We start from the raw sequence: 24600 nt of genomic DNA on the forward strand, positions 1-24600 counted from the left end.
AACCACATTAAATACTATGTATTGAACAGAGTTGCCCATCTCTGAATTACTTTTTTTCCTCTAATTTCATTTGGGATGTTACTTAAGATACTTTTTTTAGTTTTGCTGGGGCACTCTGTTGAAACTATATGCAGTAATACCTAAAAGGGGAAAATGACCAAGACATAAATGATAAAGCCTTGAGAAACCTTGGGAAATGGATAAAGGATAGAGAAAAATGAGGAAGAAACTAGAAAGAAGAAGGAAAGAGAAAAGTAGAAGGGAAAGGTTTTAGAGTTTTTCATTTTTTTTGCAAGTCAATTCATGAAGTCTATTTTGGGGGATTTAGAGGTGGACTCTCTGATGCTGGGGAAAAGAAAACTGTCCCATTAAATGGGAGAGTCAAAACTTCCACAGCTGGCAGGAAGAGAACACAAAGCTAACCTTATCTCAAAGAAATAGATGAGTATTTGTCTGCTTTTATTCCCCTTGGTCCTCTCATTTTAGTTTCCACAAGGCTGAGCAAGGGTCAGCATAGATGGCTGTCATAGCTTTCCTCTTGACTCAAACCTCCTGCCAAACTTGCTGTCTAAAGAGGAGGTCCATGCCACTCTGGGAGCTGACCAGGGCAGGCTAGGGGCCCTGTCTACTCTCATTGTGACCTGGGTTGTGGGGCAATAGGAAGAGGGGGCAACACCTTTGGTCACTTCAGTAAATTCTAACATCAGTTCTCTTTCCAATTCTTTCTCACTGCTCTCCCAAAGGACCACACAAATCAACCTTAGAACTGCCCTTCTTTTTTCAGAACTCAGGCCTAATCTCCAGCTAATACTTATGTTCTCTGTTCTTCACCAAGAGGTATTGCCCCTGCTTCCTGATGGTTTAGGAGACAGATGCTCACCAATTTCCCCACCCAAAAATCAGAGAGTCCAGCAGGGAAACTAAAGAGGTGTCACATTCAGGAACTAGATGAGGAAAAGAAGGAAGAAGTGGAAAACAAGCTGATTTTCAAGACCCATAAGTTTTTCATAACCTGAATGTGTGGAAAAGTCAGAGTTTCTATCACCTGGTCTTCAGAGTTGATCATTGAAACATTCATTCTTTTGACAAGGTACCATAGCAGGTATCAACTCACCTAAGGCCAGGAGAAACCAAATTCTGACTAAAACAGTGGCCAATGAGAGATGGTGGCATCCAGTTTTCCATCTGCTAACAGTTTAAGAGGACTTGTGTCCCACATCCCTTTCAGAGTTCAATAGGGCTGGGTAGCCATGGATAGATGAGATGGATGGAGTCCCTAACTCCGAGTATCCCCAAGCCAACACAGACACAAGTAGACAGTACTCTTCCCCAACAAAGAATGATAGGTAAACAACACACAAAACCTTCCCCTAGGAAAGGTGCCACAAACCTCCCTTTTCCAACACCTTTCAAAACTTTCTGAAGAGCTCATTCTACTATCATGTTCTTTAGTCCTTGCAACATAGCCATGTTTTTAAACACACATACTCAAAAAACAACTTATAGAGTGCCAGAAGGTGGAAAAGGTACTTGCCAATTGTGTCCGGTTGACTACATGCCCACCATTGGCCCTACCCATTCTTCCAAGCTTCCAATATATCCAACATAAATACTACTCACCTCAGCCTTCCCCAGCTCAGCCAGTAAGATTTTCATTATCCACCTCACTTATTCACCAAAAGTCTGAGCTAGGAGAACGGGGAAGGAGCAAGAGCCAAACTCTCACAAAATAGGACGTGCTTCTTTAACTCAGGGGTAGGGAGTCCATCCTGGACTTAGTAAGAAGTGAGATGGAACAGAAACTGAGAGTATCAAGAGAGAAGGAAAAGAAATCAGGGGTGATCATGAGTTGTGAATGGGGGCTAGGGCTCAATAGAATTAACCCTTTTTATCTTCTACACTTACCTGCTCCCCCAACTCAAACTGGGACTAATGCAAGATGTTTGGGGGCTTTTTTGGTGCTTGGTTCTGACATTTTGTGAAAGGTGAAAGACTTTCAGCACAAAGCAAAATAGAAATGCTAGTCTCTTCCTTCTCCTCCTCCTCTTCCTCTTCCTCTCCCTATTTTGACACACTCGGTATTTGCATTGTGCTGAAAAGAGAAGTCTGAAACCAAATAATGAAAGAAGAAATAAGAGAGGAAAATGGAATCAAAAGAAAAAGCAAAGTGAAAAGGACCACAGTGCCCTGTGGTCATTCTGTCTAACTCTTTCTCAACAGGTCATGGGGACTTAATTGACATAGTACAACCAGTAAAAGAGGTTGAAGAAGGCAAAGGTGACAGGAAAGACAAGCCGGGACCACTTATCAATGACACTGACATCATTCAGGGTAGGCATTCTGAGCTTCATCTTGGGAGAACGGCGGCGGAGACGGCCACCTCGGTGGCGGCACCCTGAGCTGCGATGGCGGCGGCGACCCCCAACAGGGCTGATGGCTGGCTCCATTGGCTCGCCAAAGGTAGCCCGAGAAGTTGCCCCTCTGCGCAGCTGGAGCCCAGAGGTGTTGATGGATGCTCCAGAACTGCCAGCTTCAGATTCCTCCATCTCATTGGTTATCTCCAGAACACTCAAGGCAATGTTGCCATGGGCATCCACCTGGAAGGGGGATAAAAGGAGCAACAAGGTTGTTAACCTGAGGGGAAATTTGAGCAGGCAGGTTGGATGACTTCTTAGCCTATAATCAATGAGTGACAGTGTAGAAGTTCAGACCATGAGTTCTGTCCACAAGGTTCTAGCAAAGACCTGTAGCAACAGATCCTTACATTTGATGGTCTTTTGGGAGGACCCAGAGGGCCAAGTCTCCTTTAGTGGCCTTGGTGCTTCTTTGGAACCAAACCAGAAGTACTTTCATACCTGGCTGTTTTCTAGATTTGGAGTAGACCCTGCAATCCTAACCCCAAAGGAAATTGTGGAGAGTTATCTCTCACTCCTAGGCTAGGATACCCTTCCAGGTTCAGTATGGAAAAGCTCTAGAACTGTGAAAAAGAGAGGGGTTCTGGCCCTCATTAGTTAGTGTGGAAGAGGATGACCAACCTGGGGTCCTTTGCGTCCTTTGCCTCGCTTTCCCTGGGACTGAGAATGTTTGCCGGTCTGGGCCTGCCTGCTCTGCTCACTGGGACCACGTCCAAAGAAGATGTAGTTAACATAGGCATATTCCAGAAGAGCCAGGAACACAAAGACAAAGCATCCCATGAGATAGATATCGATTGCCTTGACGTATGGGATCTTGGGGAGGGTCTCCCGTAGGTGAGTGTTGATGGTGGTCATGGTGAGCACTGTGGTTACACCTGCAAATAACACAGTGCCAAACTTGTCAGAGGACTTGGAGCTGGAGAGGACTCCGGTGTTGGGGACACACTGGGGCTAGGGCTACAGACTGCTGCATCTGCAGCAAGATGGAGCCAGAGGAAAAGTAGGGTAAGACTAGAACCGCATTGGGTTGATGCCTTTGCTTTGCTGTTGTTCTTTAATTTAAGGGAGAGGACAACATGAAGGTGAGGGCACTGTTGTCAGAAACAACTGTGATGTCAAAACAAATAGTATTCATAAAACTTACTTTTACTCAATTGCAGTTTTAAAAGTCCCTGGGTGGTAGGATACTGGAGTAAGGGTGGAGGGCCTTGTTAATGCCTGTGGGCCTAGAGGTGGCAAGGACTTGGCTGGCTTTCAGTTCTCTTTTCTTCAGCATCCCTCCATCTTCTTCGAGCCTCCTCCTACAGCACCCTCCCAGGCCTACCTTGCCCCAGGTTTCAGGCCTTTCTGAAGACTGACTAGATGACACTTTCTAGGAGGTATTTTTATTTTAATGGTAGCCTTTGGATCACAGCATCATAGATTGAGAGCTTGAAGGGACCTTGGAAGGCATCTAATCTGACCTCATTTTATGAAAAAGGAAACCAGGGTCCAGAAAGAGGGAGGGACTTATCTAAGATTATATATACAGGTAAGGAGCAGAGTTGGGTTCTGAACCCATGTGCTCCAACTCCAGACCCAAGATTCTTGATGCTCCACTCACTCTGAATAGCATGGGATAGATGGAGCCTATTGTCTTAATGAGTTCTGTCCCTATTGCCCACATTAGTCCTTTACCCAAGTGTCCTAGGGATCCCAGGTCTGCCTTCAAGTTCAGATTAGCTCCTTACAAGCTGTGCCAGGGCAAACATCTAGAGGTCTTTCTCCAGCAGCTTTCCTTGGGGGCGGGGCAGAAAGAAGGTGGTGCGCTCACAGACTACCTCACAGGCCATCTAATCATCCTCTCTCCTTTTATGTTTTCTTGAAAAATGGCTGCAATCCAGGGTGATTACTCCAGAGGCAGAGACTTACCTAGTGCCACCCTGGCAGCAGAAGCATCATAATTGATCCAGAAGGAGACCCAGGACAGGATGGTGATGAGGACAGAGGGCATATAAGTCTGTAGGATGAAGTAGCCGATGTTTCTCTTGATCCGGAAACTCAGTGACAAACGCAGGTATGAACCTAAGGAGGAGACACCCCAGCCGGCCGGTCCTGTTATCTGGCAGCTGATGGCAATGCTACTAAGATAATGGGAATGGGGAGCACTCCAGTGAGGCCTTACTGCAACTAGGCTCAAATAAGAATGCCTCTCTTGGGCATTTAAAGTCCATTACAATTGCATTTCCAACCTATCTTCCCAGCCTTGTTAAGTATATTACTTCCCTTCACACACTCTGTGTTTCAGCCAATTGGCGTACTTGCTATTCCCAGTGGGATTCCTTCTGTTGCCCCTGGGATTTTTCACATGCTATATCCTTTGCCTTTCTGCCTTTGACTCTTGGAACCCCCAGTTCCCCTCAAGGGTCAGCTTAAGGGTCAGTGCCCCCTCCTAGGAGGTCTGTCCTGATCTCCTCAGTTGCTAGCTCTCTAGTCTGCCTAGCTACTGTGTAATTGACTTATTTGTGTATATCCCCCACCCAGTGGAATGTAAACTCCTTGATGACAGGGATTGTTTTTACATTTGTATATCTAGGGCCTAGCACTACCTGGCACACAGTAGGCCTTAAATGCTCATTAAATTGAATTCAATCTGTAGGGAGATAGGCATAGAAGGGAATGGCAGGAAGTGCTAATGCCTTGGAAGGATGTTCTCCTCTCCCCTGCCCATTCATCAGCAAACCAGGTCCTGTTAGGGAAACTTAACTGACAATCCAGGCCACCACTAACTGGCCAGTCTACACTCAGCTTACTATATAATATAATCTATGTCTGCTACATGGATTATGCATTGGGGTCACCAATCCAGGTCCCCAGTAGGTGGGAGCTCAACTATCTCTGTCCCTCTGGTTAATAATAAACTGAACTGTCAATACAGTGGTCCATCCAATAGCCTGTTAGACTTGTTCAAACAGAGGAGAGGGAGGGCCAACATGAGAGGCACATGGCAGGCCTATGGAAGAGGAGAAGTCCCCATGGTAGTAAAGGTCCCTTTTCAATAGTAACTCATGGTTTTGGAGATATTAAGATTTACAAAGTGATTTCCTCATGACAGTCCTGTACCTCCCTGACAGGGAGGTAGGGTTATATTCCACTCCTTTACAGGAGGAGAAACCGAGGTTCCTGGAGGGAGAAGGAGTGAGTTGTCCAAGCCATACAGCTAGGAAGTGACTGAGCTGGGATTTGAGGTCTGCTGTCTTGTTTCTTTTTGGGCTGCAAAGGCTCTCTGAGTCTGCCTCTTGACCTCTCTACCCTGTCATAGCTCTCCTAAATATTCTTAGGGGTCAGAGAATATATAGGTGAGAGATCATTTCACAGATTTTGGTGAAGAGCTTGGTCATTTTCAAAGTCTCTGGGGAGAAATAATTTCTTCAGATTGGGCTTGGTTCTGACATGTAGCTGGACTTTGGAAAGTTTTTGCCTTATTCCTTGGCTAAGCAGCTTGAAGGTGAGACTGGGCCAGGACTCCCAGAAACTCAGACTCCCCCAAATAGTAGCTGTCAGCCCCTCTAAGCAGCTAGCTTGTTTCTTAGGAGCAAATAGAATGAAGGGCTGTGATGAAAGGAGAAGCTAGTGGCATGCTTCTAGAAAGGCAGAGGAACGCCTAATGGAAGCCTAGGCTGTTGGGCAAGGGGGCAGAGGTGGGAGCAGCTGCTTCCAGGCTGGGAATTGGTGGGGAGGGGGACTGACTGAAAATGAGATTCATAGGTAGGCACCAGCTGAGGGGGGCCTTCACCCTGGTTCTGATTTCTTTGTTTATTTTCAGTCAACTACAGGATTCTGAGCTAGAAGAGTCCCAAGATCATCGAGTCTATCCCTCTGATTTTACACTGAGGCCTAGAGGAGGGGTGATCTATGCAAAGTTCCAGAGATATACTTCTTGGTGCTCTGAGTTGGGCAGAATGAAACTCTTCCATAGTCTGTATGTAAAACTAGCTAGGGGCTGTGACCCAAGAAGAGAAAGGTTGGATTAGGTGACCACTTAAGGCAGAGTCCCTTTCGGTTCAGTCACTCAGTCTGGACTTGGACTCTGTCTCCCTGAGTGTGGAGCTGTCACTTAAGCACTAAATTTCTCTAACTCAAGAGGCTGTCTGGTTTGTCTTGTTTTTTCTTGCTTGACTTCTGAGGACCATCTGAAGGCTGAGATCCTTCAGTTAGGGCACAGGCAGTTCAGCTGCCCCATGAACAGAGCAGAGGACACCAGACAGACGGGTGAGGTGTGTTTCCTTGAAGAGCAGCTGACCTCTCTGGGCTGAGTTCCCTCTGAAGCCCTGGCCCAGGTCAATTCTGTGGGGTGAGGGTGAAGGTGCAAAGAGGGAAAGGAGAGAAGGCTCCTCCCTGGGACCACCCTCCCAGGAGCACTTGGGCTGGGGCAGGGGGAAGAGAAAATCAAGAGACGCACAAACAAGGGAGACAGAGGAGAGGGGGCAGGAGAGAAATGGAGCCTGAACTGACTGAATGAAAATGCGTTTATTAAGCGCTCATGATGTCTCAAGCTCTGCGCTAAGCACTAGGGATACAGAGGAAAAAAGCAAACGCAGTCCAGAGCAGGTAGGGGGATGGAGAGAGGGGGATAGAGAGGGAGGAAGAAGGGGTGATAAAGAAGTAGAAGGAGAGAGGGATAGGGAGAGGTTGAGTCAGAGTCAGACAGACACAGACAGAGAGGGAGAGAGAGACAGAGAAAGAGAAAGACAGGGAAAAGGAGACAGAGAGGATGAGAGAGAAAGAGATAGAGATAGTAGCACAGAGACAGATATAGAGGCAGAGGGCAAGGCAGAAAGAGACAGGGAAAGAGATAGACATAGAAAGAGAGAGGCAGAGACAGAAACAGAGGCAGAAATAAGAAAGGGTAGGAGAAGGGTAGTTAGTGGTTTGGCATGTGGCTTTCATCCGGGGCCCACCTGTGGTAAACACCACTTCTCGGGTAACCAGTCTTTGTTCCATGATGGTAAACTGAGGCAGCTCCAGCGTGTCCATCCCAGTCACAGCCGAGTCATTCCCTTGCCAGTAGAACACAATATCATCAACGGTGTAGCCATCTGGAAGGAGGAGGTGGAAGAAGAGAGCCAGGGAGATGGGTCAGTTTTGGGATACACTTGCAAGTGTCAAGTGCACTCCTTTCTCAGCAAGCTTCTCCTCAGGGCAGGAGCCTGGGAGTAGGGTTTGCTCCTCTCCAGCTCCTCAGTACCCAGAAGGAACCCTACAGTTGGAATAGATAGTGGGCTCAGTAGCCCTTTCAGAGGGCCTCTAGCTAGGGGGAGCTTCTTGTAGGTCATGTGGAAAAAGGGCCAAACTGGAGAGCTTCTTAGCTAAGAAAGAAGCAACAGCAAACCATGCTGTCACACACATTTGTAGGTACTTTGGATTTCATTGCTCAGTTTCCCATCTAAGTCTTATCATCAGTGTACTAGGCAATACAACCTTTGTCCCTAAATCTCCCCTTCAATCTAGGCCTTGCTGCTTTCTTGGTGAGGCAATACCCCTGTTATGTCCAAGCTAATATGCTGCTGGCTGTCTGCACCTGAGTCTTTGGCTCAGAAGGAATGGCAAAGGATGAAGTCTTTTGTTCTGAAGCTCTCCAAGGTCACTGGGTTCCCCTCCCTCCGGTGACTTCTGTCAGCTCAAAAGACCCAAATTCATTTCAAATTCTCTAAGTGGCAAAAGGCAAAAATGTGCAGGAAGTAAATTTTGCTTCCCATATTCTGAATGAGACATACAAGTAATGGAGAACACAAAGAAAAAACTTTTTAACAGTTGCAAATTTCCCAAGAATGTCTCATTAGAAACCAAATTGCAGTGTAGGGAATTGTGTGCAATTCCCAATCTACTTTTTGCTCAGTCATAAACTATTCTCCAAATAAATTTCAAGAGGTACCAAGTACGACATCAGTCATTAGTGCCTTCAGGACCTCATTTACATTCCATTTCCAATTATGCTGAGCACAATTTGCAGTTCACCCTAACCTTTCAAGAACATAACTAGTACTCCGTCAGATGCACACTCGCATCAAGTTTTTGGACCATGCCAATGTTAGAGTTCAGTGTCTTATGTTGATTGGAATGGGAAGCAAAAAGGGAGTATATTTGGAGCCTGGTGGGAATTAAAAAAGGGTTCTGATTGCCTTTCATAAGGCCCAAGAAGGAAGGCTCAAGGATCTCTGTGGCAGCTGGAGATCAAAAGCACATGGACTGGCATGGCATCTATCTAGAGGCAGGGGCCTTGACAAAAAGCAAAAAGGAAGCCCAAGCTTCCTCCAGGCCCCTCTATTGCTCCTTTCCCTTCTTCTGACCCACAAAGGTTGGAGCAGAGGGAAGAGAAGGGACTGAGGAGAAATACGTACAGCTTTCAATTTCCAGAGTGCAATTCTGCTGGTCCAGGGGGTATCTTCGTAGATCCATCATGCAGGCGGCAGTGGTGGTGATTCTGGGCAGGGGAAAGAACATGAAAGAAGACATGAGAGCTGGGTGGCAGGAGGGGCTACTGTCTCTATGGCAACTGGGGGACTTGGGGAGGGGGACTGGCAGGAGAGGCAGGGAATACAGCACATCCTCCATGGCATGTGGCTCGTTAGTGGAGTGTTGATTTCTCAGGATGGCAGAGGTGGAAGAAACCTTTGAGATCATCTGGTCTACTCCTCTCATTTTAGGGCAGGGGAAACTGAGGACTTGGAGAATGGCAAATGAAACAGCCAAGATTCTACATCTAGTAAACGGAAGACCAGAGAACCTGGCCCCTAGTCCTTTAATCCAAAGCTATCTTTGCTTCCATTACACCAGAGGAATTTAGAGGTAAAAGGGATTTTAGAAGTGTTCTAGTCTTACTCCTTCCATTTAATTGTTTTTTTTTGTGCTGGATATGTTTGTTTTTATGTTTTGTACCAATTTTCTGAGACAGTATACATAGTGATTTGGTTAAGAGTTTAGAAGATCATAGAATTTAGAGTTGAAGGGGCCACTTAGTTCAGTCTATTCATTTTAGATGGATAGACTAAGGCCCATGAAAAGGAAATGACACATCCAAGGTTTCAAATCTAGAGACAGCCAAAATTTAACCCAACTCTTTTGACTCCATGTCCTGTATTCTTGCCACTAGGCTACACACACACACACACTCTCTCTCTCTCTCTCTCTCTCTCTCTCTCTCTTCTCTCTCTCTCTCTCTCTCTCTCTCTCTCTCTCTCTCTCTCTCTCTCTCTCTCTCTCTCTCTCTCTCTCTCTCTCTCTCTGTTTTTGTCTTTCTCTCTCCATTTATTTTCTGTCTGTCTATCTGGTGAGAAGAGTGAGGTTTATGTGAAGAGGAAGGAGAGAGTATTATGTGTGCAACAAAGGAACCTAGAAATGTGACAAGATTAAAAACAAGAAAACCAGAGCCCTTGGGAAGGGACGAGAGTAATTTGTCTTTGTGAAAGTGAGACCAAGAGCCCTGATGCAGATGCAGAAGCTCATGGGCAGAGCTGGAGGACATCTAGTCCAATGTATCCTTATTTTGTACATCAGGGAACTGAGGTACAGAGAAGTTAAAAGTCTCCTCCAAGGTTACACAGCTAGTAAGTAGCAAAGAAAGGTTTGGAACTTCACTCTTGTGCCCATAAATACAGTACATACATTTTGCCTCGTGCCATGGAGTTGCCATTATCCGAGGTCATGAGAATGTAGGTGCATGTGTGTATCTTTAGAAATATGCCTGTATAATTAATTATATATGGCTATCTGGTAGCTTGGGGAACACACCTTGAGCTACCTGTATGCATGTGCATTGGAGAGATAGGGAGAAGGTTTATGTATACATAGATAGGCATGAAGGGCATATGTGCCAGTGGACCATAGTGTTAAGTGGGAGTGTTTATAATAGCTGAGTTGGAGGTCCTGTGGGGAAAAGAGGGGATTGGGGGAGAGAGGTAAGGAGTGGGAGAAAATAAAACCATTCAGACTGTATGTAATTATTTCCACAAGTACCCTGGGTCATCTGTACTATCCTTTTCATCCCAATCTCCTTCAAAGCTCCATTTTCTCTCTCTGAATTCAATTTCAATTTCATATGTTCATGTGTGTGTGTGTGCGCGTATGTATGTATGTGTGTGTTTTTTTGTTCACCTCCCCCTTTTAATTAGCAATCCCCAAAGCATTCATCAACTGGCACACTTGTTTATGGAGCAGGGAAAAGCAGTGAACTGTTCACTGAGAGTGGAGCTGAGCCCTGTGGTCTGAGAGATGGGCCCGGGATGAAGAAGGAGGGGGTGGGGAACAAAAGGACAAAGAGCCAAGAGCCAAGGCCTGGGCAGAAAAAGGGAAGCCAAGAGAAGCCCTGAGAAAGGGTGGCTCAAGGTAGGGAGGGGGCAGGCAGGGAGCCAGAGGAAGAAATGAGGGGAAGGGAAGAGAAATCTGCAGTGGTTTCCTTATTGTCTCTTTAAGAAATCCTGTGTGCTAAATTTATCTCTAGGCTGTCTGGGAAGACTGTTTGTGGGAGATGAAGCCTTGAGGAGACTTCTTTGCTATTGCCTGCTTTGCTCTAAATAGATCTGGAGAGAATAAGGAGTATACCAATGCACACACACATGCTTCAAACTCATACACGTGCACATATACATACATTTTCCCTACATGTATGTGCACAAGCACACACACATCTCTGTCCTCCCTGCCTTTGGCTCCAATATACAAGTCATCCTTTAAACAGGGAGGGAAAGAGAGGGGCTTCCATTGGAGCTTGTCTGATGAAAGGAGGTGTGGAGAGGGGAACCAAGTCATCTATATAAATCTGTGATTAATGGAGTCCATATAGGGCCAGGGAGTGTCTTGGTGTCCATTGCTTCTGAAGTCATGTCAGATAGGGAGGTTAGGGATGGTATTCTACCAGGGGAGCCATCTTTTCCTTCCTATAAGCCTCCACCTGTCTCCTTATGTACTCCACTTGCAGGAAAAAACATCTCTATAAGGGAACTTGCTTCTTTTCTTTCAACATGTGTAGCTCCCCAAAGGAAGGGAACGAATATTGTTCTAGTCAATTTATTGGACCTTGTAGGCCAGAAGTGGTCACCAGCTTTTCTCCAAGGGGTATGGTCGTATCTTCTAGCTTCTCAGAGAAAATACTTCAAGGGCCCCTCTTAGGTTCTTTAGGGGTAGCCCCCTTGCTTGTGTCTGGTCCTCTTGTCTTGCTGGTACAGTGATGTTATCATTCCAGGTGACTATTGGTATTTGGAGGACATTAATGTTAACATTTGTCTATAATGTGCTCAACTCTTTACTTGAGGTTTCAGAGGTCTGGAGGAAACATGATTGGTTGGAGTTCAAGCCAGGTATGCCTGGAGTGAGCCAATGATAGAAAAAAGCACTGACTAGTAGAAATGCACCTCCATTACTTGGTAGGAACTGGGGCTAGGAGAGGAGTATAGGGCAAATTCAGATCACCGAATACAAGAGAGAAGTAACAGTGCTCCTGGATGCCAAGAACCCTGCCTCTCCCTTCCCTTACCCTCCCCACCATCACCCAGGGCTTGTTAGTCAAATATGTTTATCAGGACATCTGAATGGCATGGTGCTAGACACAAAGGTCTCAGAGGGTAGAGAGGATGATGGTGGCAATCCATCTCTTCCAGAACTGTGACAGTAGTACCCTATCATCCTCAGGAAAATCAAGGGAAGCCACATGGCAAGAAGGAAGTCATAGCACTCCCACCATGCCAGGGATCCCAGACTGGTTCTGGTACCACTTTGAAAAGTGTGAACTTTTTTGCTGGCCTCATTGAAGTCTCAAAGGGTTCATTGCTCTTCAAACATCTTGGCTGTTGCTGTTAGTAGGAATTTTCTTCTCTTTTGTAAAGACCTTTCTGGTAAAAACTACCACTTGTTGAGAAGAGATGCTGTTCCAGTAGCACTTGGAAGTGAGGTTTCTCCTTGTTCTTTAGTCTTGTTGAACAGCAAGACAGAATGGTAGGCTGAAAATTTATAAAACCTCTTTTCATTGTGGCAAAAAAACTGGAAATTGAGAAGTGGACCATCAGCTGAGGAATGGATGAGCAAGGTGTGATATATGAAAGTGATGGAATGCTATTATACTATGAGACATGATATAGGGGATGGATGGTTTCAGAAAAAACTGAAGAACTCTTGCATGAATTGATACAAAGTGAAGTGAGCAGAAACAGGAGAATAATTTGTATAATGGCAACAACAGGGAAAAGAAAAGAAAAACAGCTTTGAGAGACATAGAAACTTTGATCAATGCAATGAGCAACCACAAATCCAAAGGACCCATGATGAAACATGCTACCCACCTCCAGATAGCGAGCTGAGGGACTCAGTACAGATTGATGCATATTTTCTTTTCTTTCTTTTCTTTTGTATAGTTGAGGGACATGGCTAATGTGGGAATTTGTTTTGCTTGATTATACATATTTATAACAGATTTTGTTTTTCTTGCCTTCTCAATGAGTAGGGGAGGGGGAAGTAGGTGGAGAGAATTTGGAACTGAAAACAAAATAAAACTGAGTGAAAAGCCAAAATAGCAGCTGAGGCTCCCATCCTTCCCTATTGCCACTGTGTACCCAGCTACCTGGTTCAGGATGAAACCTGAAAAAAAGTATCAGGCCAACCTGTTGGTTTGACACTACAACACAATGGTTTCTAACTTGGGATGTAAGTCCAAAGGGTATGGTGATCATGAAAAGGTACCCAGATATCACCAAGGAAGAAATGCATAGGAGAAATTGCATATGGGATTTCATCAGTGAGGTGTGGGCCCAGAGAAGGAGGTGGGAAGGTCATTTAATATAAGCTAGGAATATCAGATGGATAGCCCACTATGACTGTATTGGTATTCACACCATGTTAAGAGGACCTCTTCTTGACTCCTAGAGGCAGGCCCTTATGGAGAATATGGACAAGAATCACACAGGAAGGTATGGATAGGTCATGGTTTGTAAATTTAGTAAGAGCCTAATGTCCTAAAAGGGAAGCTCAGACTGAGTCTTTGCTCAGATACCAAGGCTCTACCATGCACCATTTTGACTTTGAAAGCTTAATGCCTTAGGCGCAGCTCTAGCAGAAATTCTCCACTCCCTTTTCAGGATGTGGTTTGTTCTTTGATATTTCTAATGGTGACTGGGGTTGATGAGGGGACAGAGGGAAGTTGGAAGCCAGAGCTTGGGTCCTGGCTCCAATGCAACTTCCTCAGTGGCTACTACTGGCCTACAAGTGGCTACTATTGGGCCAGGCCTTGGCTAGAAAGATGGGGAAGGGACTTGGATCCTCATTCCCATGGTAAAGAAGATATTTTTCAATGGAAAGAGAGACTGAGATCCAGCTAGAGCTTGAAACAAGGCAAAGCCATGGGGAAATAGGGTAGGGGGCTAAAGAAAGGCTGGCCAGACCTAGGACACTTAGAGTGGTGGGGATTTCCTCCCAGGTTGCAGGTGGCCACAGTTATGATCAGAGGAACCTATATACTGGTCCTCTATGATGGGGGCTCCTCCTTTCCCCTTTTGGAAAAAGAGAGGGGTTTTGCTTGACTTCCAGATTCTACTCTGTTCTAGCAATCCCAACGCAGTAGATTTCAAAGCTTGTGGGATATCTTGGGAAACCTCTGGGCTCATGACTTGGTTGCTTTGTCACAGGGAAGAGCTTGCATGCCAGATATCTCAGAGATTCTCACCTTTTTCCCTTCAGAGCCATGTATGGGTTCTTGGGAAGACACCAACTCTAAGCAAGCTAAATTAACTGATTGTAGGTGATATTGGCTTGGGACCCAAGATCTTCTTTTCCTATGACTTCTGGGGTGGGGAGGCAATAAGCCCTTTGACAGAAAAGCCAGATGATTTTAGGTCCTCTTTCCTTCAGGCCTTTTTGTGCTCTTTGGCTCTTCTGAGTCTTCTGGGGTCAAAAGAGCAGACCAGTATTGTGGGATGGTTGAGGTTAGGGACAGAATTGTGATATAGGTATAAGGAGGGCCAGAACTCAGGGCCTCCCAGGGGCTGCCCAAGGTTGCCCAGAAATAAAGGTAGAGTGAGTGACACCTAGAGGTTGCGACTTGAGGGACATTGAGAAAGATTCATTTGAACAACTGATCTGAAGTTGGGGAGAGACTTACATTGGCAAGGTCTGTTAGCTTTGGTACAGCCTAATAATAAACATGATCATAGACCTGGAGCTGGAAAAGACCTTGGAGGTCATCTCCCTGCCATTACACAGATAAGGAAACTTAAGGCCTAGAGAGGTTAAGTGATTTGTCCAAGGCCACAAAGTAGCAGAGTTGGGATTTGAACTCAACTCCTTTGACTCCAACATTCTTTTTACTGTGCTATATAATCACTAACTCCCCAGCATCTTACAGTTTTCCAAGTGTTTTATATCTATTTTCTCATTTGAGGCTCATAATTGATAGGTGAGGTAGATAGTATTGCCTCTATTTTTCTTTTGAGGAAACTGAGGTTCATGGAGGTGAAATAAATTGCCTATGGTCACCCAGCCAGTAAGTGCCTGAGGCAAGAGTTAAACCAAGATTTTCCTGACCCCAAGTATATCATTCTGGACTCTGTCTTTCTAGACTAGTTGATCAAATTAGTTGGTTGTCCCTAGTAGAGACCAGGATTTGAAACAGGCCAATTCAGGCAATTCTATCTGAGAAGGGTTAAGTCCATAGTATGAGAATAATGATGATGGTGTGCATGGTGGTGGGCAGAATCAAGTGGGCATGTGAGAAGCATTGCAAAGGTTCTGGGCACCTGACGTGGGAACTGGACCCCAAGAGAGGGAGCATGGGGTGGCACATTTGGGGATGCCAAACTGCAAGGCCACTTTACGGAGATTCTATCATCTGGTAGCTGCTCTCCTCCAAGGAAAGACTCTGGTAGTGAGGATCTGAAGCCAAAAGAGGGTCAAGAGCCCCAGGCTCAGATAGGCAGAATCTGAACCCTCCTCTGTTTCCTTGCCTCCCCTCTGACAGTCTGAATAATGCCTCTCTTTCCCAGAAGCCTGGCTTCCTTGGCTGCCAATTTGATGGCAAAGCCCTAATTCCAAGTTTGTGACAGTGTTGTGGGAACGACAGAGATGTTACCAGGGAAGTAGCTAGATAGATTGGTAACATGGCAGGGGAGGGGATATTTGTGAATTTGTGAAAGGGGATTAGACTTCAATGTGAAACAGGACCTGGAGTGGAAACCTTTTTTCTTAAAAAATGGAAATATTATGATTTGGGTTCACTGAATGTTATCCTTTTGGGGGAGTAGCTGAGGAGCAGAAGCCAGTGAAAGGACCAGGCAAAAGTGTAGGCCTATGGCTTCCAAGTGTTTTCTCCATGAAGAGTTTTGTGAGTGTGCATGCTGTAGGTCACTAGTATTTTGGGAGAGAGAACTAGGGAATGAATAGTGTGGCTGTGACTATGCTGTGGACCCAACATTCACTTCTGGGGAAGTAGCAGGAGTGTCCTCCATTCTAGGTTCAGTCTACAGAGTGTCTGATTGGGCTGACTGAGCCTATTCCCATGGCACCAAGAGAAGGCACACTCCTGCCTTTACTGATCTCTGTCTCTGTCTCTCTCCCTCTCCTTCAGAAAGTCTATGTTTTTACCTCTGACTTAGATGAGAAACTTCTTGAGGACAGCAATTCTACCTTATGCTTCTTTGATTCACCCTCTCCTCCTGGCTCTCACTTAGAGAATGAGACTTTGAAAAGAGTATATACTCATTGTATGTTGCTAGCTGTCATTGCAAGTTATCTTTGCAGTATCCAGTGAGTAGGATGAGTCTTCAGGTTCTCTGCCTAATTCACTATGTGTTCTAGACTCCTAGAGGGAATTACCTGAGGCCATACAGGACCGTTCCATCAGGATGGAGACGGATCATGCGGTTCTTTACAGTCACTCCATGCAAGAAGGATTTCTTGTCATTCAGAAAGTAGGTATCAGGGAGCCACAGCTGATCAGCCACACGATTGTCCAAAGTCAGGTTGAAATCAAAATCGCTATATGCCAGGCGCTTGTCCCTCCAGCTCTGCTGAAAATACATGGTGATGGTATAGTCCTGTGGAGACATAAAGGAAAGCCAATATGTTGAAGGTAGCTTACTGAGCTGGAACCCAAGGAATGGGAAGCTGGGCCTCTGTATAGGAAGTGGTGGCTAAAGGAGTTTCTATGAGCATGGAGATGAAGCAGATACTGCTGCTACCATCACTACTCTCTACTCATCTTTCTGGATAGTCTAACAAGTCTCCCTCTACTTGCAAAGACAGAAGAGGGAGATGGCACTCTTCCCATAGGACTTCCCAAGCTGGGGATTGAGGGGTGAACCATTGCTCTAGTCCTCTAGGGTGGTCAAGGAGGATAGCAATGATCAGTTTTCAAGAGGTCAAACTCTTATTTCCACCCATGTTATGTGCCTTCCTCTCTGTCAGTGCTCAGAAAGAAAACCTCTTGTTAAGAAGAAGGAAACCAGGTGGGAATTTGCCTAGTGGGAGACATTCTTAAAGCTCCCCAGATCCCACATCTTAAAGCCAATATTTTGTTTGGAAAGGGGAGGCTGAGGAATACAGCATGGCTAACAGAACAGAGTGGGAGATTCAAGACCTTTCTTGGTTGTGTTAAAAGTCAGCTTGATGCAATGGAAAGAATATGGGTCTAAGAACTAAGAGGTCTTGGTTTGATTCCTGGCTTTGCCATTAATCAGTTGGGATGGAGATAGGGACAGGGACTGGATCTGTATCTGTGATTTTCTTAGCATAGGGAATTTCCTGATGGAGAAGCTGCCTCTGCCAATGCAGGTAAGCCCTGCCTTTGCATCTTAGAGTTTTAGAGAGTTGCCTAGAGAACTAATTGGTTGGTTGTCATCCTTTGTACTGGAAAAGGACCAAAATGACATCATAGGGTGATATCTTTTGACTCGCACATAAATTGGATTTAAGTGAGGCAGAGTTGTGCAGAGTTGTCAGCCTCACTGTCTTCCAGAGTCATTGGAGTCTAGTGGCAAGACAAAAGTCAAGATGACTGGTGATGGCTTGGGCTGCAGTGGATGACCTTGGCTTCTTCAATATCTAACCAAGCTCTAAATATTCCACAGAGTCTGTTTCTGCCACCTTCAAGGCTGTAGGAACAACCTCTCAGGAAACTGAGAGGTTAAGTGAATTGCCCAGGGTCATACAGTCTTACAGTCATACAGTGTCTAAAGTAGAATGTGAATCCAGGGCTTCTGAGTTGGCTACCAACTGGGTAAGCTTTTAGCCTTCTGAGGCTCACTTTTCTCATATATAAAAATATAAAATCCCTGTCTTGCCTCTCTCCTAGGGCTTCTGTGATGAAGTGAATATGCTGACATATCTATACCTATGTGCAGTACTTATGATCATGCCAGGTGTGTGGCATTTCAGGACAAGCTTCACGTCTGGGTTCCAACCTAAGCTCTGGCTGAGGTTATTTCCTTAATGGCTAAGACTCTGCCCAAATGACTTACTTCCTCTCCCTCCCCAACCCAAGTACAAGACATTCATTGGAAGGGGGACCCAGTAAGACACAAGAATGAATTCAGTCCCCTAGTCCATTGAAAGAGATCCCACCTGAAATTTCCCTTCCACTATTGGTATAGTAATGAGGAAGGCCTAGTCCTTTATCACAAACTACTTATATTCAGCTATGTTGGATATTTTTCATAGCTCCATATCAGAAGTCATAATCCTCCTTGCCCATTTCAACATTATCAACAATTGAGTTAGGAAGGGGACCATTATTAATTATTGTCTCATTCCTTGAGCTTCCTAGTTTAGCTCTCCAAGGTCCTTCCATCTCTGGTTTTCTTCCTTCTTTCCCAAGATGATAGAATATGAACCATTAGCCTAGAGATTGCTGGACACTGAAGCCTCTCCCAGCAGCCTAACTGAACCCCTCTCCCCACCCACACACATGCATGCACACAGTGCTGTGTCTCAGCCACTCAGCCATTTTTAGCTCTGGGTCATGCAGCGTTAAGGGGGCAATGCAGAAGCATGGCTAGGCAGGCCATGTTAGTCACTTTGAAGCCAGGTAGCTAAGCAAAGACAAAGAGATTGAATTTTTAATAGAGAATCTCAGACAACAGGGAAGTGTCAAGGGTTAGAGGCAAAGAATTGTCTCTGGAATATAGCAGGCAAGAGGGAGTCTACATCAGTGGTTGCTCCAATAGCTACCCAAGGGCTTTTTCTGCCTTTTAAGCTGGGATTGATATAGGGTGTCTGCTTAGCCTCCCTCTGTCTGTCTTACTCCTAAGACTTCTAGATAGTCAGATTACCCTCTAGTCTCCTTTGTTCATCTAGATAAGTTGCCACTACAAGGATCTATATATTCACTGTGAAGAAAATCATAGTCTCAGAGTTAGAAGGGACCTCACTGGCCATCTAGTTCAACCCATACATGAACAAGGATCTCCTCTATAATATATCTATAAAATATTCATCTGATTTCTGCTTGAAGACCTTCATTGAGGGGGAAACTACTACGTTAAGAGGCAGCACATTCCACTTTGGGGCAACTCTAATAGTTAGGAAATTTTTATTAAGTCTTCTCTCAAGAAACCATCAAGACCTTTCTCCCTAACAGACCTGGTCACATAGCACAGGGAAAAGGAGTTCAAAGTAGGCCACTGACAAGCTAGAGAATATCCAGATGGTGATGGTGACTGACTGAATCTATATCATATGAACGTTGGTTGAAGAGTTGGGGAAGTTTAGTCTAGAGAAAAGAAGAGTTGGGAGGTGGGCATTATAGGCTGTCTTCAAGCATTTGAAAAGCAGTCATATGGAGGAGGAATTTGGCCTTACTCTGCTTGGTTGAACATCGCTATGTTTGTCCTACAGTGCTGAAGAGTGAGGTATCAGCTTCAGAGCAAGGAAATGTAAGAAAAAGAGAATATTCTCACACTAAACAAGTTGGGAAGAGGAAGGGTAAGAAAAGCCATTTTGTCCTCTCTTCTATCACATATTCCCACATATGTAACAGCCATCTTTACCACTCCCTCACTCCGGACACCCTCAGCTTTACATGACTGACACAGACATAGGGCAAATGTTTATTTGCCAACTTGTAGAAATTATTTTCACAGAAGTACAGAATCTTACTATGGAGCTTATGTGCCCTGTGACCTTGAACAAGTCATTTGAAATTTGACCTTCCTGGTCCTGAATCTATAGAAGGCAACAGGAAGAAGACTGGCCACTTAATGGGACCAGCTTCTCCTTAAGAGGGCACTGAACCTGGGCCTCAAGGTGATAGAAAGAACACTGTGCTTGCATCTAGGATACTTGGATTCCTGCTATGAGGCTGTAGGCAAGTCATTCCACTTATCTGAGACTTAGCTTCCTGACTCAAGAAATGGGGACATTTTACAGGATTGTTGGGAGGAAAGCAATTTATAATCCTTTAAAGAGTTACAGAAATTTGAGCTACTCTAATTATTCCCTGGCTTGGCTTATATTTGGCTCTATATCTGCTCATGGATGTGCAGAACACTTCCAGAAGAAAAGGGCTATGTAGAGTGGTGACATCATTGTTAACCATATGATTTTTAAAAAGGAAAATTTTTTCCATCCAGGAGGAAACAGGATTGTAGGCCACAATGCTGGTTACTAGCTCTCTAAAGTAACCTCCTCCCTGCCACTGGATCTCTCTCTAGGTTAGGAGAGAGCTTAGGGAGTCTCCCTCTTACCCATCCAGAGAGAGAGCTATGTGAGGTGGAGGGTGTGCCTCCAGAGCCCTTAGGCCCCTGCAGGTCCGCTGCTCTCTTCTCATCGGTATTTACAGCTTTCTGCCTTCCCTTAGTGGCCTAGGAAAAGAACATGCAACTGTCTGCTTGCTATCTACTGGGGGTGGGCATGGGGTTCTACCCATATCTTGAACCGTATGTCTGCAATGAAACTCTAATGGTAGTACTGTCCTCAGGTAACAAAGTCTGAAACCTAAGACATTCTTGACTCTTCCCTCTCCTTCACTTGCCACTTCCTCATCCATCCAATGAGTTGCCAAGTCTTATGGATTCAGCTTCTACTTTGTATCAGATCCTGTTCTGTCACCACTCTGGGTCATTATCTTGGGTTTAGACTGTTGTAGACTGTTGAAGTATCCTCCTAAATGATCTGCCTGCCTCTCCTCTCCAGTCTATGTTTCATATCACTGCCAGCATACTCCTCTTCTGAAAGGCCTTCAGTGGCTCCCTAGTACTGAGTTGCCAATTCTTTATTTTGGTGTTCAGGACCTTTCAGGCTGTCTCCAACCCCCATTTCCAGGCTGACTTTATACTACCATCCTTTCACACATTTTATAAGCAAGTCCATTAAGCCTCCCTCCCTTGATGTCTCCAGCTAGACATGACCTCTCTTTCCTCAGTTTTCTCATGCTTCTCTCTAATCTCTCCTATGCAATGATCATATCCTAAATAGCATCACACAGCCACTCTTCCTAATGTCACTCATTGGTTCTGTGAAAATACAACTTTAGGTGAAACATACTTGTGGGGGGCAGTTAGTTCCATAGCAACAGAGTTATAAATGGAAGAGCTGTTCCTGGGCAGCCTAAATCTAGACAAAAAAGCTTCTAATGTGTCTTTAGAGAGACCTGCAATTATAACAGGGCTCAGCTGGGCAGGGCTGTTCAGATATGTTAGAAGATCCAAGGTGTACAGATAAAACAAACTCCATCTTTGCATGGATCTTTGAAGAAAGAATGGTGGGGGTTGGAGAGATGACTGGCTTAAGGCTAAGCAGTCAAGAAGCTAGCTATTAATCTAGGTGGAGGATGGGAATCCCCTAATCTGTAGTTTAATTTCTCATTAAATGTGACAATTCTCAAATGAGTCTGGCCATTGTTTCTTGAGAAACAATCTTTTGCTTACAGCTTGAAAAGGGACAATCCTTCACTCCCAGAGGCCCAAGGCATGCATAAAAGTATACTGAGCTCTGGCAGAAACTGCAGAAAGCCGGAGTGTGCAAAGGAAGGTGCCATTGATTGCAATTGGAAGCTAAGTCCTGAGGAGCTAAATCCTCCTGACCTGAGCCTGGCTTCTTCAAGGGACCAGAGGGAAGTCCAGTCACCAGTGGGACAGTGACTTTGATTTTATAGGGATTGAACTAAAGGTATGAAAAAGCTTTGGCTTTATTTATCTTCTTCAGTTTGCTTTCTTTTTATGTTATAGAAGCAACTAGGTGGAATTGTTGACTCAATTCCTCTTTGTTGGAAAGGGGGCTACGAAAGGTAACCCCATTAGCAGTAAACTCAATCAGTATCTCACATTTCTATAGCTTTCAGATATACAAAATGTTTTCTTCCCAACAATCCTACCAGATAAGGAGAGCAAGTTAATTTTAAGTGAGGAACAAGGAACTAGGGACCCAACTTTTGGGTGGGGATTGGTTACAGTGGATTATCAATCTAATTGTGAAATGATGTTGAATGGGGAACACTTTAAATGATGAGCATGTATGTGTAATATGTGTGTGTGTGTGGGGTCTCACACCCCTTTTCCCCACTCTAAGCTCCTTAAGGGAGGGACTATATATAGCTTCACAGATTCATAGCACATCAGAGTTGGAAGGGTCTTTTAGGGGACAGCTAGTCAATACCACAGCAGGGATCTTCTCAACAACTTATGTAACAAATAATTGGTTATCCAGCCTTTGCTTAAAGACCTTAGAGAGGGGGAACACACTATCTCTCAAGGCATACCATTCCATTTTGGGACAGCTTTAATTGTTATGAAATTTTTCTTTCCATTGAATCTAAAGTGACCTCTGTATCATCTTTCTAGGCCTGGTACCTGGGGTAGTGCCTTGCATACAACACCAATACATTAATATACCAAGACCCTTATTAGTGAGGGGACTCCTTCCACTAATATGGCTAGCAACCTATTTATATATAACACCCTCTTAGTATGGTTGTCAGAAGCTCAGAGAAGTTAAGCAATGTGCTCAAAGTCTCAGGAGGTAGTAAGGGAAGAGTCAGGATCCGAACCGAGCTTCCTCTGACTTTTCATCTAGCTCTCTTTCCACTGCTTCTTGCTGCCAAATGGGGTTGGAGTTTGGGAGAAGTAGAATATCTAGATTATGGTTTTGAAGCTGATCAGCACAGCCTAGGAAGTTCCTTCAAAGCTGTCAACTGGCCACTTTACTACTAATGGATGGGGGTTAATGACATTGCTGTCAAATGCCCAGAAATGGATTTTTAAAAAATCACTTAACATCTTGGTAACATATGACAACTTTCTTACTAAATTTCAATTAGGCCAGATTCCTGGTCCTAGGAAAGAACTTGACTGTAAATGGGACAGAGAAAACCCAGAACCATAAAACTTTACAGTAGCTGGAAGAGATCTTGGAGACCATCTGGTTGAAGTCCCTTATTTTTACACACAGGGAAGCTGAGTCATTTCTCAATCCTCCCCTTCAGCTATTATCATTTTTGTTATCTGCCAAATGAAGGTGATGGGCAAAGTTTCACTCAGTTCTAAGGATTTGTGATTAGGAGAGTATAATCTTTTAAATGATGTATCCCTTTTCCTCAATGTCCTCCCACTTCCCCTTTGAAGTGAGGAAAACCAATACCATGCCTCATCAGGGAAGGAATCTTCTGGAACTGAAACTTGTGTGAAAATGCCTCTATTAATTTCGTCTGGCCTAATGTCATGGAGGAGGAAAAGCCTAAACTGAGATGCCAGGGAATGGCATCCTTGGACTTACTGATTCAGCTGCTGGAATCATCTGGAGGAAGGCTGCCTATTTTCTCTTTCCACAGCCTCTTACCTTATGACTAACAAATACTTCTGTAAAAAAGACTGGGGTTTTTCAAGAGCCACCGAACCAAAGCTTTGGGCCCTGTGGGAGTCATGCTACAGAATGTGTGACAGTCACTGGAGACTGATGGGTCTGTACCAGAGAGACACCCACCAGAAGCCCTAAGCATAGGCGAGTGAGTGGAAGCTGGCATCTTTAGGACTTTCATTTTCAGAGAGAATGTCCTGGTGGTTGTGTTTTCCAGGTTAGAAAACATGAAGGGGAAAATCTCCTGAATATCTCATTATAAAATATAGTGGGAGCAAAAATGGTGAGAGGTAGGCAGGAACACCTATGTTGTTGATAAGGGCTAGGATGAGGTTTCTTTTTCACCAACATTTTCAGGCTGATGGAAAAGAGGGGGAGGCGTGGGGTAGTTAATATTCTGAGTCAGTGACAAGTTGCTAGGCAACAGAAAAGGATAAATGTTTAAGGCAAGTGATTAGGAAGAAGAAAGAAGAGTAATACTGGGATAGTGGAGGGTCAGCCACATCCTTTGGATGGTTTGAAAGAGGCTCTGTGAAACCCATCTGAGGGCTAGGAGTTAACCCAGAACACATGGAAAGGTAGTTAGTTAAACCAGGAACATTGGTTAATATTCAAACAGGAACATTAGTCAACAGGAATACTGAACTTTGGGTCATTGCTATTTCTTCAACAGCAAGATAGAAGAGGAAAGCATTTTGGAGTATTTAGGTCAGATTGCAAGACTTTGTTTCCTCTATAGTCTTAAGAGCTGGTTTCTTGGGTAGACCTAGAACCCCAAACTTGTCCAGAGCTTCTCAGGCTGTTCACAGAAACATTGGCATGAGACTGATGTAGAATTTTAAGAACTAATCTGTTCATTTACAACAAACATAGAATGTGGGCTAGACAATAATAAAATGAAACTGTTGAATGCCTGGACTCAAGGAATAGTTACTAATGGTTCAGTGTCAGCTTGGAAAGAGTGTTACACTGGGTTGCCAGAGGGATTTGTGCTTGGCCTTGCATCATTAATATTTTTATCAATGATTACCATAAGGGCATAGATGAAATGCTTTTCATATTTGTAGCTGACACAAAGTTAGTAGGGTTAGTTAACATGTTGTATGACTGATTCAGGCTGCAAAAAGATCCAGACAGGTTAGAATATTAGACCAAATCTAATAAGATGATATTTAATGGGGAAAAATGAAACTTCAGTCTTTTACTTGGATACCAGAAAGCAACTTCACAAGTAGAAATCAGGAGAGGTATGACTATGTAGCCAGACATTCATCAGAAAAATATCTGGGATTTTTAGTGCATTGTAAGTTCAGTGTGAGTCAAGGGTGTGATGTGACTGACAAAAAAGGTGAGAATTTAGGCTGCATTAAGATAGGCACAG

General features: G+C 44.5%; 1 protein-coding gene across 2 annotated transcripts in view; it reads right to left on the minus strand.

Moving 5' to 3' along the window:
• Positions 1 to 64: 64 nt before the first annotated feature.
• Positions 65 to 24600, minus strand: part of GABRQ (gamma-aminobutyric acid type A receptor subunit theta) — a 66727-nt gene continuing 42191 nt past the window's right edge. For both annotated transcript variants that reach the window (XM_007507297.3, XM_001376949.5), the window contains 6 exons: positions 16248 to 16468; positions 8795 to 8877; positions 7355 to 7492; positions 4326 to 4478; positions 3036 to 3289; positions 65 to 2597 (listed from right to left, as the gene is read on the minus strand). In XM_007507297.3, coding sequence (XP_007507359.1) covers positions 2232 to 2597; positions 3036 to 3289; positions 4326 to 4478; positions 7355 to 7492; positions 8795 to 8877; positions 16248 to 16468 — 1215 coding nt within the window. In that variant the 3' untranslated portion in view covers positions 65 to 2231. The remainder of the gene's footprint in view (positions 2598 to 3035; positions 3290 to 4325; positions 4479 to 7354; positions 7493 to 8794; positions 8878 to 16247; positions 16469 to 24600) is intronic.

Source organism: Monodelphis domestica, chromosome X (assembly GCF_027887165.1).
Source record: "Monodelphis domestica isolate mMonDom1 chromosome X, mMonDom1.pri, whole genome shotgun sequence".
Classification (NCBI taxonomy): domain Eukaryota; kingdom Metazoa; phylum Chordata; class Mammalia; order Didelphimorphia; family Didelphidae; genus Monodelphis; species Monodelphis domestica.